This window comes from Macaca nemestrina, chromosome 4 (assembly GCF_043159975.1).
Source record: "Macaca nemestrina isolate mMacNem1 chromosome 4, mMacNem.hap1, whole genome shotgun sequence".
Lineage (NCBI taxonomy): Eukaryota > Metazoa > Chordata > Mammalia > Primates > Cercopithecidae > Macaca > Macaca nemestrina.
The window spans coordinates 77,315,864-77,326,852 of NC_092128.1; the positions used below are offsets into that span (position 1 = coordinate 77,315,864).

At 39.0% G+C, this 10,989-nt stretch overlaps 1 protein-coding gene across 4 annotated transcripts; it reads left to right on the forward strand.

Moving 5' to 3' along the window:
- Positions 1–407: 407 nt before the first annotated feature.
- On the forward strand, positions 408–8,886 carry LOC105475561 (tachykinin precursor 1). Of its 4 annotated transcripts, XM_011730912.3 has the most exons (7): positions 412–676; positions 1,085–1,216; positions 2,198–2,294; positions 2,716–2,760; positions 3,309–3,332; positions 4,799–4,852; positions 8,299–8,886. In XM_011730912.3, the coding sequence occupies exons 2-7, from the start codon at positions 1,094–1,096 to the stop codon at positions 8,343–8,345; spliced, it is 390 nt and encodes a 129-aa protein (XP_011729214.1). In that variant the 5' UTR covers positions 412–676; positions 1,085–1,093; the 3' UTR covers positions 8,346–8,886. The 4 variants fall into 4 exon arrangements, with proteins under 4 accessions (XP_011729215.1, XP_011729217.1, XP_011729216.1 ...); XM_011730913.3 differs by lacking the exon at positions 2,716–2,760 and having other exon boundaries at positions 408–676; XM_011730914.3 differs by lacking the exon at positions 4,799–4,852 and having other exon boundaries at positions 410–676.
- Positions 8,887–10,989: the final 2,103 nt, after the last annotated feature.

Here is a 10,989-nt window from a genome sequence, read left to right on the forward strand (position 1 = left end):
GATGTTCTGGTCATAGAAAGATGCTGTGTCTCAGAAACACTTAAATACTCTTAAGCTAGAAATAGAGGGGAAAAGAATGCCTCCCTGCATCTCCCCTCAACTGAAGTCCTCCTTTCTTAGCCTGATTTCCGATGAAATGTCTGAATGCCTACAGTTATTTGGCCATCCTCAAAAGTGCAACTTATCCTGACGTCTCAAGGGACGGAAAAGTTACCGAAGTCCAAGGAATGAGTCACTTTGCTCAAATTTGATGAGTAATCTCAGGTGTCATGAAACCCAGTTTCAAAGGAGAGGGGAGGGGGCGTCAGATCTGCAGACGGAAGCAGGCCGCTCCCGATTGGATGGCGAGACCTCGATTTTCCTAAAATTGCGTCATTTAGAACCCAATTGGGTCCAGATGTTATGGGCATCGACGAGTTACCGTCTCGGAAACTCTCAATCACGCAAGCGAAAGGAGAGGAGGCGGCTAATTAAATATTGAGCAGAAAGTCGCGTGGGGAGAATGTCACGTGGGTTTGGAGGCTCGAGGAGGCTGGGATAAATACCGCAAGGCACTCAGCAGGCGAAAGAGCGCGCTCGGACCTCCTCCTTCCCGCAGCCACCGAGAGTGCGGAGCGACCAGCGTGCACTCGGAGGAACCAGAGGAACCCAGCACCCCGCGGGACTGTCAGTCGCAGTAAGTACCCGCGCAGTGCCGGCCGCGGCTGCCCGGGTCACTCCACCCCGCATCTGTCCGAGGTGGCCGCGCTGGGTGCGCCGCTGCGGCGAGGGACAGTGGGGAGACTGGCTTCCCAAACGCCAACGCCCCTCTTTGTCTTCCACCTGCAGAGTTTCCTGGTTTGAAGGTGTGGGTTGGTGGGTTAGAGGGCTGAGGGAGTTGGGATTCAGGGAGAAGAGGGTTGGAGAATCTTTGGGACGCGATTCTCTCGCCTAACGGGTGCAGGTGAGACTTTAGTCCTTGTATTTTTGATCTTAGTTCATTCGTTGTGGGGCAGAAAATTCTGTTGCTCTAACTCTTGGATAACCACCCCTAATAGATATATTATTTCTCTCTTTGGTCTCTTCTCCCACTACCCCTTCCCAGAAATTCAACATGAAAATCCTCGTGGCCTTGGCAGTCTTTTTTCTCGTCTCCACTCAGCTGTTTGCAGAAGAAATAGGAGCCAATGACGATCTGAATTACTGGTCCGACTGGTCCGACAGCGACCAGATCAAGGTGAGGCCCCTTCCCAGGACAGCCCGCACCCTTCTTCCTGGGCTCGGGAGCTGTCACCTTCCCACGCAGCAGCACCCTAGTTAACGTGGCAGGCACCGCGACCACGACGAGAGGCAGCGGATGCGTGCGGGAGGATGGAAAGGGGCGCTATTTCCTGGGTTCCTCACGGGATTTTGTGCCCACGATTCAAGTTTCTTCCCGAGGGCTGCACCGTCCAGCCCAGGAACTCCCTGCAGCAGGGATGCCCTCCCGGATGAGCCCGAGATCCCCACAAGATCATAAATCTCGTAAGCTTTCATCCCCCAGGAATGGGGATTTCGGGGGCTCCGGTCCAGCTGCACTGCCCTAGCGTCTGGGCACGGGCAGAGGGCGCCTTGGTCGCGGGCAGCAGCGGGCACACGCGTGAGCTGCAGGGGGATTGGAGGGCCGGAGGCTGGAGGGAAGTTAATTTCCTGCCTTCACGTTTGTTTTGCGGACCTGAGGATGTAGCTTGAAGTTTCCCTTTAGAAACTCGTAGGCTACTGGCGCTGGGGAGCGCGCCTCGGGAAAAGGGTGAAAGTCGTCTATAAAACGTTGTCACCCTTTCCCACCGCAGCCCCAGCCCCAGATCACACACACCTGTGTGCATTTAGGGTGGTGAGGAGTCTACAAAGCCGACACCGAGACAAGACAAAGTCAGGTGGCGGCGCGGCAGATGAGGGAAGGTCCCCGGGCTGGGAGGAAAGAACGGAAAGCGCTCGAGGCTTGAAGACGCCGAGCCAGCTGCTAACTCGCCCTGGCAGGCTTGCGGGGGACGGGACGCGGGTTCGGCTAGGAGGGGCGCAGAGAGGGAGCGCCTCGGGAGGTACCCCGCTCAGCCCGAGCGTGGGGAAGGCTGCCTCCGCCCGCCTCGGGGCCGGAGTACAGCGGGAAGGGCTCGGGTTGCTGGGTGCCTCGCTCCGGTTGCCTTACACGCCCTTTGTCCGTGCTTTTGTCCCCCAGGAGGAACTGCCTGAGCCCTTTGAGCATCTTCTGCAGAGAATCGCCCGGAGACCCAAGCCTCAGCAGTTCTTTGGATTAATGGGCAAACGGGATGCTGGTGAGATGGGCGACCGTCCCTAGGTGTCTTGGGCAGCCCGCCCTGTCTGCTCTCTCCTTCTCGGAGTACCCCAGGGTCTCTCGCTCTGAATAAAGATTTCCACTCCAACAGGGGTGTAACCCAGGCGCGACATTGGCCCACACCGCACTAAGGCGCGCACAGGCCCGCAGGGGGAGGGAAAGATCTGGTTCGCATGCCTCACTGTATTCGAGTGAAGCGCTCCCTTGACTAAAGATCCAAACTGACAAAGGGAAGACACGGGCCTCCAGGGGTAGTACTGCGGTTGATTCAAGTGCATGTGGAACAGGATTTTGTAGCATTCCCTGACATGAGAGTAGATTTGTCTTGGGATAGAAATATTGTTTCCTTGAATTTATCGCACCGTCAGTGGAACATGTAATGACAATTCGTCTCTTGTCAGATTCCTCAATTGAAAAACAAGTGGCCCTGTTAAAGGCTCTTTATGGTAAACATTCCTATAAATCTTTATTTTACTATTGTGTAAAGCACATGTAGGAAAGTGAAATAAAATCTTTTATGGGCTGAAATACAAGATCTAGATGATGCCTGTTTAATAAAGAGATGTATTTGCATACTCTCTCTCGATCTCTCTGTCACTCCCTTGCTGTCACTCTCTCGCTGTCACTCTCTCTCTGTCTCTCTCTGTCTCTCTCTGCCACTCTCTCTCTCTTTCTCTCTCTCTCTCAATGGGTGGCCAGTCTTGAAGGTGGGAAATACTACAGTCTTATAGTCAATAAGAGGTCTCAAAAGTCTCATAGTCCTAGGTTTGAATCCCATAGAAGGCACTTAATAAAAATTCCATTTGTTTGTTTAAATATTTAGTTTTTATTATTAATAAGTTGTTTAGCATTTATGGTTCTGCCTTATTCCTCAGGATAATATATAGATAGAAAATGTTACATATTTTGATAATCAAATTATTTTATAAAAGATATAATGTAGCATCTTTAAAAACAAATGTATATGTGTTTGCTAATTTTATCTTTCTTCTAGGACATGGCCAGATCTCTCACAAAAGTAAGTTCAAAATTGTTTTGACATTTATCAAATTTAAATGTAAAATTATATTGAATTTCACTTTATTTATCTTACCTTGTTTTCTGTCATAACCCTAAGGCTTATTATGTTTAATGAAGACAATGTAAGAATGGGGGAGATTCGTATTACATCCAGAATATGGTTGTTTAAACCTGTGTTGTTTAGACATATTGTACTTAGCAAAGAGGTGCATTATATTAAAAAAGAAAAAAGAAGTCTTTTAAGTCCCTTAAATTGTTAGTTTTAGATAAGAATTTCAATTCTAGGATTAGAAATCTACCATACACATTTCTTCCCACCCACCCACCCCCTAAGCTTACTTTCACTGTAAACAAACAAACAAACAAACACAAAACCCCCACAAGCATTTATAGACATCTTCTAACTCATTTTAGTATGCTTGGTCCAATAATGATGTCATCTATTAGGGTCATCCAGCAGCCAATTAAATGGAATGAGTGAGTGAATATGAGTAGAGAATCCACACTAAAAATGAAGATGGGTAGAGATGCAGTTTTTTAATCCCCTAATTGAATGGGAAAACTTGATCAGTAAAATATTTCTTAGGGCAGCAAAGATGGCAAAATTGTGGTACGTGAAGGTCATTAGATTTGTTTCTCAGTTAATGGAACCAGAGTTGACAAGAAGTGGCAAGGGCCTATCTTCATCATATTGTTCACTCACGTACCCTGTCGTGAATTTGGTGCATTGGGTGGCAGAGCAGGCCGCGTTAACGTAGCAGCTGTATTCTCAATCATTGAAATAAAAACCAAGAGAAATTCTGTCACTGGCATTAAACTAGTAAACTTTCCGAAGAGTTCATCTTTGAAAAATAAATAAATAGTATTCATATTTACTTTCTAAGGATTTGACTTTGAAGGGAATTATATATAAAAATTCTATGTAATAAAAAATGTACTCTATTCATGTCAAAACTAATACACTTTTCTGAAAGGAGTATCTTTTAATATCCAATAAAGTAAAAACAGTGACCTTTTAGAAGATTATAATCATCAAGGAATCTGATTTTAATTAAGGTCTACTTGCTGAGAAGTACAACTTATTAATAACACCAGGAAATATGCTTGGATATTTCACTCTCACACAAATGTGAAATTGACTTCCTAAAAAATCAAAGCTAGCTCAAATGACAATATTTTATATAAAATATATTTTAGAACCTTACATAATAGATAAAATATAATATGAATAAAGAGTGCTTGCCAATATTAAATATAGAATTGAGAAAAGTACTTTCATTGTATTGTGTTAGTGTAATCTATAAAACTTTTAAGGAATCTTTATTTCTTCAGTCTCGCCAAAACTTTAAGTAGAAAGATATTTATTATACAGACATATATACAGAAGCTTGCTTTGTTCTAGTTATAATAGTTTGTTTCCTCAAAGATATACATATTAAAATACCCCTAAATGTATTTTTCCAGGGCATAAAACAGATTCCTTTGTTGGACTAATGGGCAAAAGAGCTTTAAATTCTGGTATGTATGAAATCATGACTGAAAATAGACAGTATCTCAAATCTATTTCTATTTTTTTCTAAGACACAGTTTTTAAAATATTAAAAAGGAATAGTAGATACAAAAATGAGTATTATGGTGAAAAAAATTTAATTGTTGTAACCACAAATGGATTTATGGGTAGTTAAGCTAATATTACCACAGTATCTGTCTATTTCTCTCCAATCACCATTCTTACCAGTGTCTGCCCCATTTAATCATTACCCAACCTGAATCTTTGGGTTAGTCCTATATTCTTTCCTGTAGATCTGTTAAATAAGCCTTGTTTAACCTTACTGAACTAAGGGGGAGTGGGGAGTGCAGGGAAGAATGAGGCTAATTTTCACTTATCAAAGTAATTTGAAAGTTTTAAAAGACATTACATCTGGTGATCTTCCAACACAAAAATAAATTCACAAAACAAATTCTTTATACAAATTAATCACTTTTCTGAAGTTGTAGAAATTCAAAATCTAAACATCCTGATGGATGTTGGAGAGGATGTGAGTGACATGGTTTATTCCAGTACTTTCAAAAAGAAACACAATTAAATATCCTTGAGTGTTGTAAATTGGTTCTGGCTATAAACTCCTTAGAGAGAAAGGATGCCACAATTCTCATTTTAATTCTGAACAACTTTTTCATATGATATAAAGGCTGCAGGTTTCCTTCTCTTCAGTTTCCATCTTCTTTGTAAATACCACAGATATATATATATATCTGAAAACCATTATTAGTTAACTCATTCATCACACTGATTTCAAGGTAAATAAACCCTATATCATTTTAATAGAAGATCACTTTTTGTTAAGACCTTATAGCTCTTACCTCCAGGGCTTCTTGGAAAAGCTATTCAAATTCTATTTTGCCTTCAGTGAAAATAGAATTAAAATACTAAATATGTAATTAATTAGAAAGTAATCAGCAGCTGTCTTACCCATTTATAATATTTCTAGTTTCTAGACAATCTATAAGATGTGCTGGCTTAATTCTTAATTGTCTGGATCCTAGGAAAAATAATTATCCTAGTGTTTTTTAATGGAGATTTTTTCTTTATTGTGAAATGGGTACAACAAATAAAACCACTTTCTGTGGGGCAAAAGTTAAAACCCACGATGCAAAAGAAAAGTTAACGCAATCTGGGCTACAGCAGAAGCCAGAGAATATATTCATATAATTGAAAAGTTCTAAGCACTTCATAATTGACCTTTTGATACATAATTTCTAATAAATTTGGAATTTGTAGTTCCTGGTGTTGAAGTCCGCAGGACAAGCTATCCCAGTGTTTTTACTGGGTCCCCATTTTCTATTTAGACACTACCTTTGCATTTTCTCACCAGTCATTTTGGGCTGCCGAAGGGTAAGTGAAGTGTAAGAAATTATCAATGTGCCTTAATGAAAAACTTGTAATTGTTTTATTAATACGTATTATCTTCCCACTTTTGGAAATGAAGTATAAATTTAAACCACAATGGCTTTTATTTGTATCAGTACATACTAGTCCTCACTTAACTGTAGTTTTCTTGATAATCATATTAGTCATCAACTTTCCATTTCCAGAACTGATATAGGTTTCAGAACATGCTTAACGTTACAAATAATGTAGATATTGTACAAGTTAGAACAGATTAAATACTATTAAATGTACTTAAAATAATAACATGATTGTAAGTAGTGATAAATAGAATCACTGTAATGAATCAGGATCAATTTATAACTAAATCTTTGTTCCTCCATTTTAGTTAAGAAAATATAAATAGGTGAAAAATGGGCAAACATGTGATCTGATCCACAGTCAATCAGGGATGTTTTTATATACCTCATTGAGGCAAGGTTATCATAGCTTTAATCTACAGCCATCTGATCTTTACCCACTCATGGTCAGGGACCCCTTTGACAATCTGATAAATCTAGATAGATGCCCTTTCCCAGAGAAAACCTCATCAACTCATGCACTCAAAAATTTATATCAGGCTTCAGAGGGTTCAAAGACCAGGTAAGAAACTCTGCTTCCATGTAAGAGGACATTATGTTCCAGCTAAATCACTGTCTGTCTTTAGTTGGTTTACAGTAGCTTTCATCTAATTTCTCTGAGGAACAGAGTCATGTTACCTAAAGCTTGTCAGAGACTGAACTTGGGCTATTCATCCTGTTCCTAATATAATCAAACCAGAATGAGAAATAAACTGTTTCCTTCCCTTAAGCCTGTCCAGTGTTGGCTCAGACTATTCTGCCTCACAAGTGCATACTTAATTGATATAAAATATGCAGCTTACTGTTAACCGCACTTAAAGGATAGTTGGGTGTTTAAGACCAGTATTAAAAGCAGGAAGTGATAACACTGGTGCCTTTACCTGCCTTCTCTGTCAACAAACCTTCTCACTGAGGAAACTGTTTAGAGTAGCACCTATTATTCCTACAGATCCTTCACAGATCTTTCCGCTGTTTTTGTTTACATTCAGTATTTTATACAGGCCATACTGAATTTCAAAAAGCATAGTAGTTTCACTATACCATATGTCTAAGTCTATAAGGTATTAGTTAAGATGATGAAAAATATCCCAAAATATATTGATCACAACAGTCTGATTTTTACCCCTTTGTGGTTACAGATCCCTTTGAAATTATATATAATATAATATAACATATAATTTTGGCATTTTTTTGGTCCAGATAATCAATGTATTTAAGTTATTTGCTAGCTATATGTTAAATACCTTTGGAAGCAATAATTAACCCTTCACAGACCATTAAGGTGCTAGTGAAAAGTTAAACAGTATGGTATTTAGATGGCTCAACTGACTTACCTACGGTAAATGGGCTGTTTTTAGTCTTGAGGGCAATCCATCACTGGGAGGTATCCACAAGTGAGGAAGAGACCCCCACACAATTAGATGCCCCTTGAGCAGAGATCAGCAAACTTTTCCTGAAAAGAAACAGATTAGAAATATTTTAGGCTTTGTGAGCCATGTAGTCTCTGTTGCAACTACCCAAATCTGTTCTTTTAGGCCAAAGCAGCCATAGACAATATGTAAATGAGTGAGTGTGTCTGTATTCCTGTAAACCCATTTATAAGAACAAATGGTTATTTTAGGCATTGTCCTTTCTATAATTCACTGTGGGTATCTGCCACTGCTTGAGAAAGCTGCTGAGAATCAACACTGCAATATATTGTGGAAATATGCTTTGGGGGCACGAAGTATATGATAAATGATGAAAGAAACTGAGTTCTGTGGTCAGATCATTTCCCATCAGGATAGAGACTGAGGCAGGATTGGAAGATATGCAAATTACATTCTTAGAAATACTTCTGTAACGGAAAATGTCATTAGGAGTTTAGAATAAATTACTATATGCCCTGAACTTTAGTTGTGTAACTCCCTCAGTGAATTCACTTAAAAAACATTTTATCTCCTCTTTGTTTTCAGTGGCTTATGAAAGCAGTGCAATGCAGAATTATGAAAGAAGACGTTAATAAACTACCTGACGTTATTTATTCAGCTTCATTTGTGTCAATGGGCAAGGAAAGGTAAAATAAGACATGCACTATGAGGAATAATTATTTATTTAATAACAGTTGTTTGGGGTTGAAATTTCAAAAAGTGTTTATTTTTCATATTGTGCTAATATGTGTTGTAAACATGTTTTAATTCCAATATGACTCCCTTAAAATAGAAATAAGTGGTTATTTCTCAACAAAGCACAGTGTTCAATGAAATTGTAAAACCTGTCAATGATACAGTCCCTAAAGAAAAAAATCATTGCTTTGAAGCAGTCGTGTCAGCTACTGTGGAAACGGCGGGAAACTCCTGACAGTCTTGTGCTTTTCCTATATGTTTCCATGGTGAAAATGTACTGAGATTTTGGTATTACACTATATTTGTATCTCTGAAGCATGTTTCATGTTTTGTGACTATATAGAGATGTTTTTAAAAGTTTTAATGTGATTCTAAAGTCTTCATTTCATTGTACGATGTGTTGTGATAGTTAACATTTTAAATAAAAAATATCTTGAAGATTTTTGTCACATTCTTTTATTAACATTTGTGTCCAATTAGCAATCTTTCCTTTAATAGGTGAAATATGTTCAAAGCAATTTTGTCTAAAATGCAGTTTCTCTCTCTGTCATGCACTTTTTTTTTTTTGCTAAATCATTTGTCATGAGATCATTTATGAAGAACACAACTGCATTTTGGATTCCAAAGAGTAAAGGCTAAGTTCTGGTTTTATATGCTTTTGATTCCTTTTTACAAATAGGATAATAATCTATTTCAAAGATATATTTCACTGATTATTTTCTTGTTGAGTAAAACATCAGCTCACTACCATTTCAGCCCTGCTCAGAGCCCAGGTATAAATGCATCAGTGCCTGAGTCTCACTAGAATAAAGATAGCAAATCAAATTCTCACAAAGATTGTCGGAAGATGATACAGAAAGATGAGGTGTTGATAATAGGGCAACATCCTCACAGCAAAAATAACCCCTTTCCAGCATTTCTAAGAAGTGCCTGTGAATTGCTAATACCTATAACACTCTGTCTGACAGAAGCACATGCATCAGGAATAAATACCGAGCATTGAGAGGGAGGCTTGTGCATTTTGATTGATAAATGTCCTTGGAATCATTTTCTGATTGCACAGAGTATGTGAAGTATTGACCAGCAGAAAAACAATGCAGACAAGCACTGTTCAGTGAAGTAAAAAACATGAATGTAGCCTGGACTGGTGACTGTTGGTAAGCAACCATTTGAAGGAGAGAAGAGCTAAAGCATATTTTAACATTTATGTTTTCAATTAAATATTTTTTTAAAAAAACTCCAACTCATATTCCTTAGTACACAATACATCTAAATATGAAAATTATATAATGGTAAGCAAAATGGAGAAAACCAGAGTCATCCCCTAGAGTCCCACTTCCCAACAGCAATGTTTAACATTCCATTGAATAATAATTATAATAAATAATCATTAGCTAAAATTATATATGTACTTAATCACTCAATGACAGAAATATCATTATTATCATTTTACAGATGGGGTTATGAAGCTTAATGAAATGCTGGGGTCAGAGATTATAATATAATAGGAGTCAGGATTGGAAATAAACTGAGGGGGAAATAGAGCAAATCACTATCTAACAATGAAATTGATTAAGCAAACATATACTAAAACAACAGAATATACAGTCATTTAAAGTGGCATCATGGTGTATTTAATAATGTGGAACAACATATATGGTATGTTGTTAGACATAAAGCAGTATTTGTTATATATATTTACATATATATCTAGCTTTTCTGCATAGCTGTTGCAACAAGAGGAACAATCTTAGTGGATAAGCACATGGGACTCAGTGTCATACCACTCAGGTTTGAATCTTGGCTCTATCACATTACGAATGGCCTTGTAAAGATGGGCGAGTCCCTTAACTTTTCTTTGCCTTATTTTCCTCATCCGTAAAATTAGAATAACACTAGTACTTACTACATGGCATTCAGCTGATGCATTGTAAAGCTTTGAACACAATCTTTCACACACAGCAAACATCCAGTGAATGTTACCTGTTCCCATTGGAAGCTGCTGTCCAAAATGCCAGTGTGAAAATTAGTTCTATATTTTAACCATAAAACATTTTTATAGGCACTAGACACACTGAACAAGCAACAGCATGGGGTGGTATTTAAATCTTTGCCTCACAAATTAAATCCAGGCTATATCACAAATTCGCGGTGCTTTGTGCTGTTCATTGCCGCACTAGGTAGTCCCCATGGCCCCTTCCCACTCTGAAATTCTATAAATCCCTGTGGTATGATCCCACAGTGCCGCATCAAGACATGCATTGGCGAACCTTCACTCATGCCTGCTTTCCCACTAGGCCCAGAAACCCAGTGGCAACACAAATAGGAAAAGGGACAGAAACTTCAGTTTAAATTTCTGCTCAAAACATTTATTATTACTTTCTCTTTGTGCCATATTTCCTTTAAAGTAAGTTTTCTTCACCTATATTCTTTCTTAAGTATTTTATTCTGTTATGAAACAGCAAAAAGACCAAACTACCTAAAGTTACCTATATACATTATTGCTTTGGTTTTTGTTTATTTTGGTTTTATTTCCATATT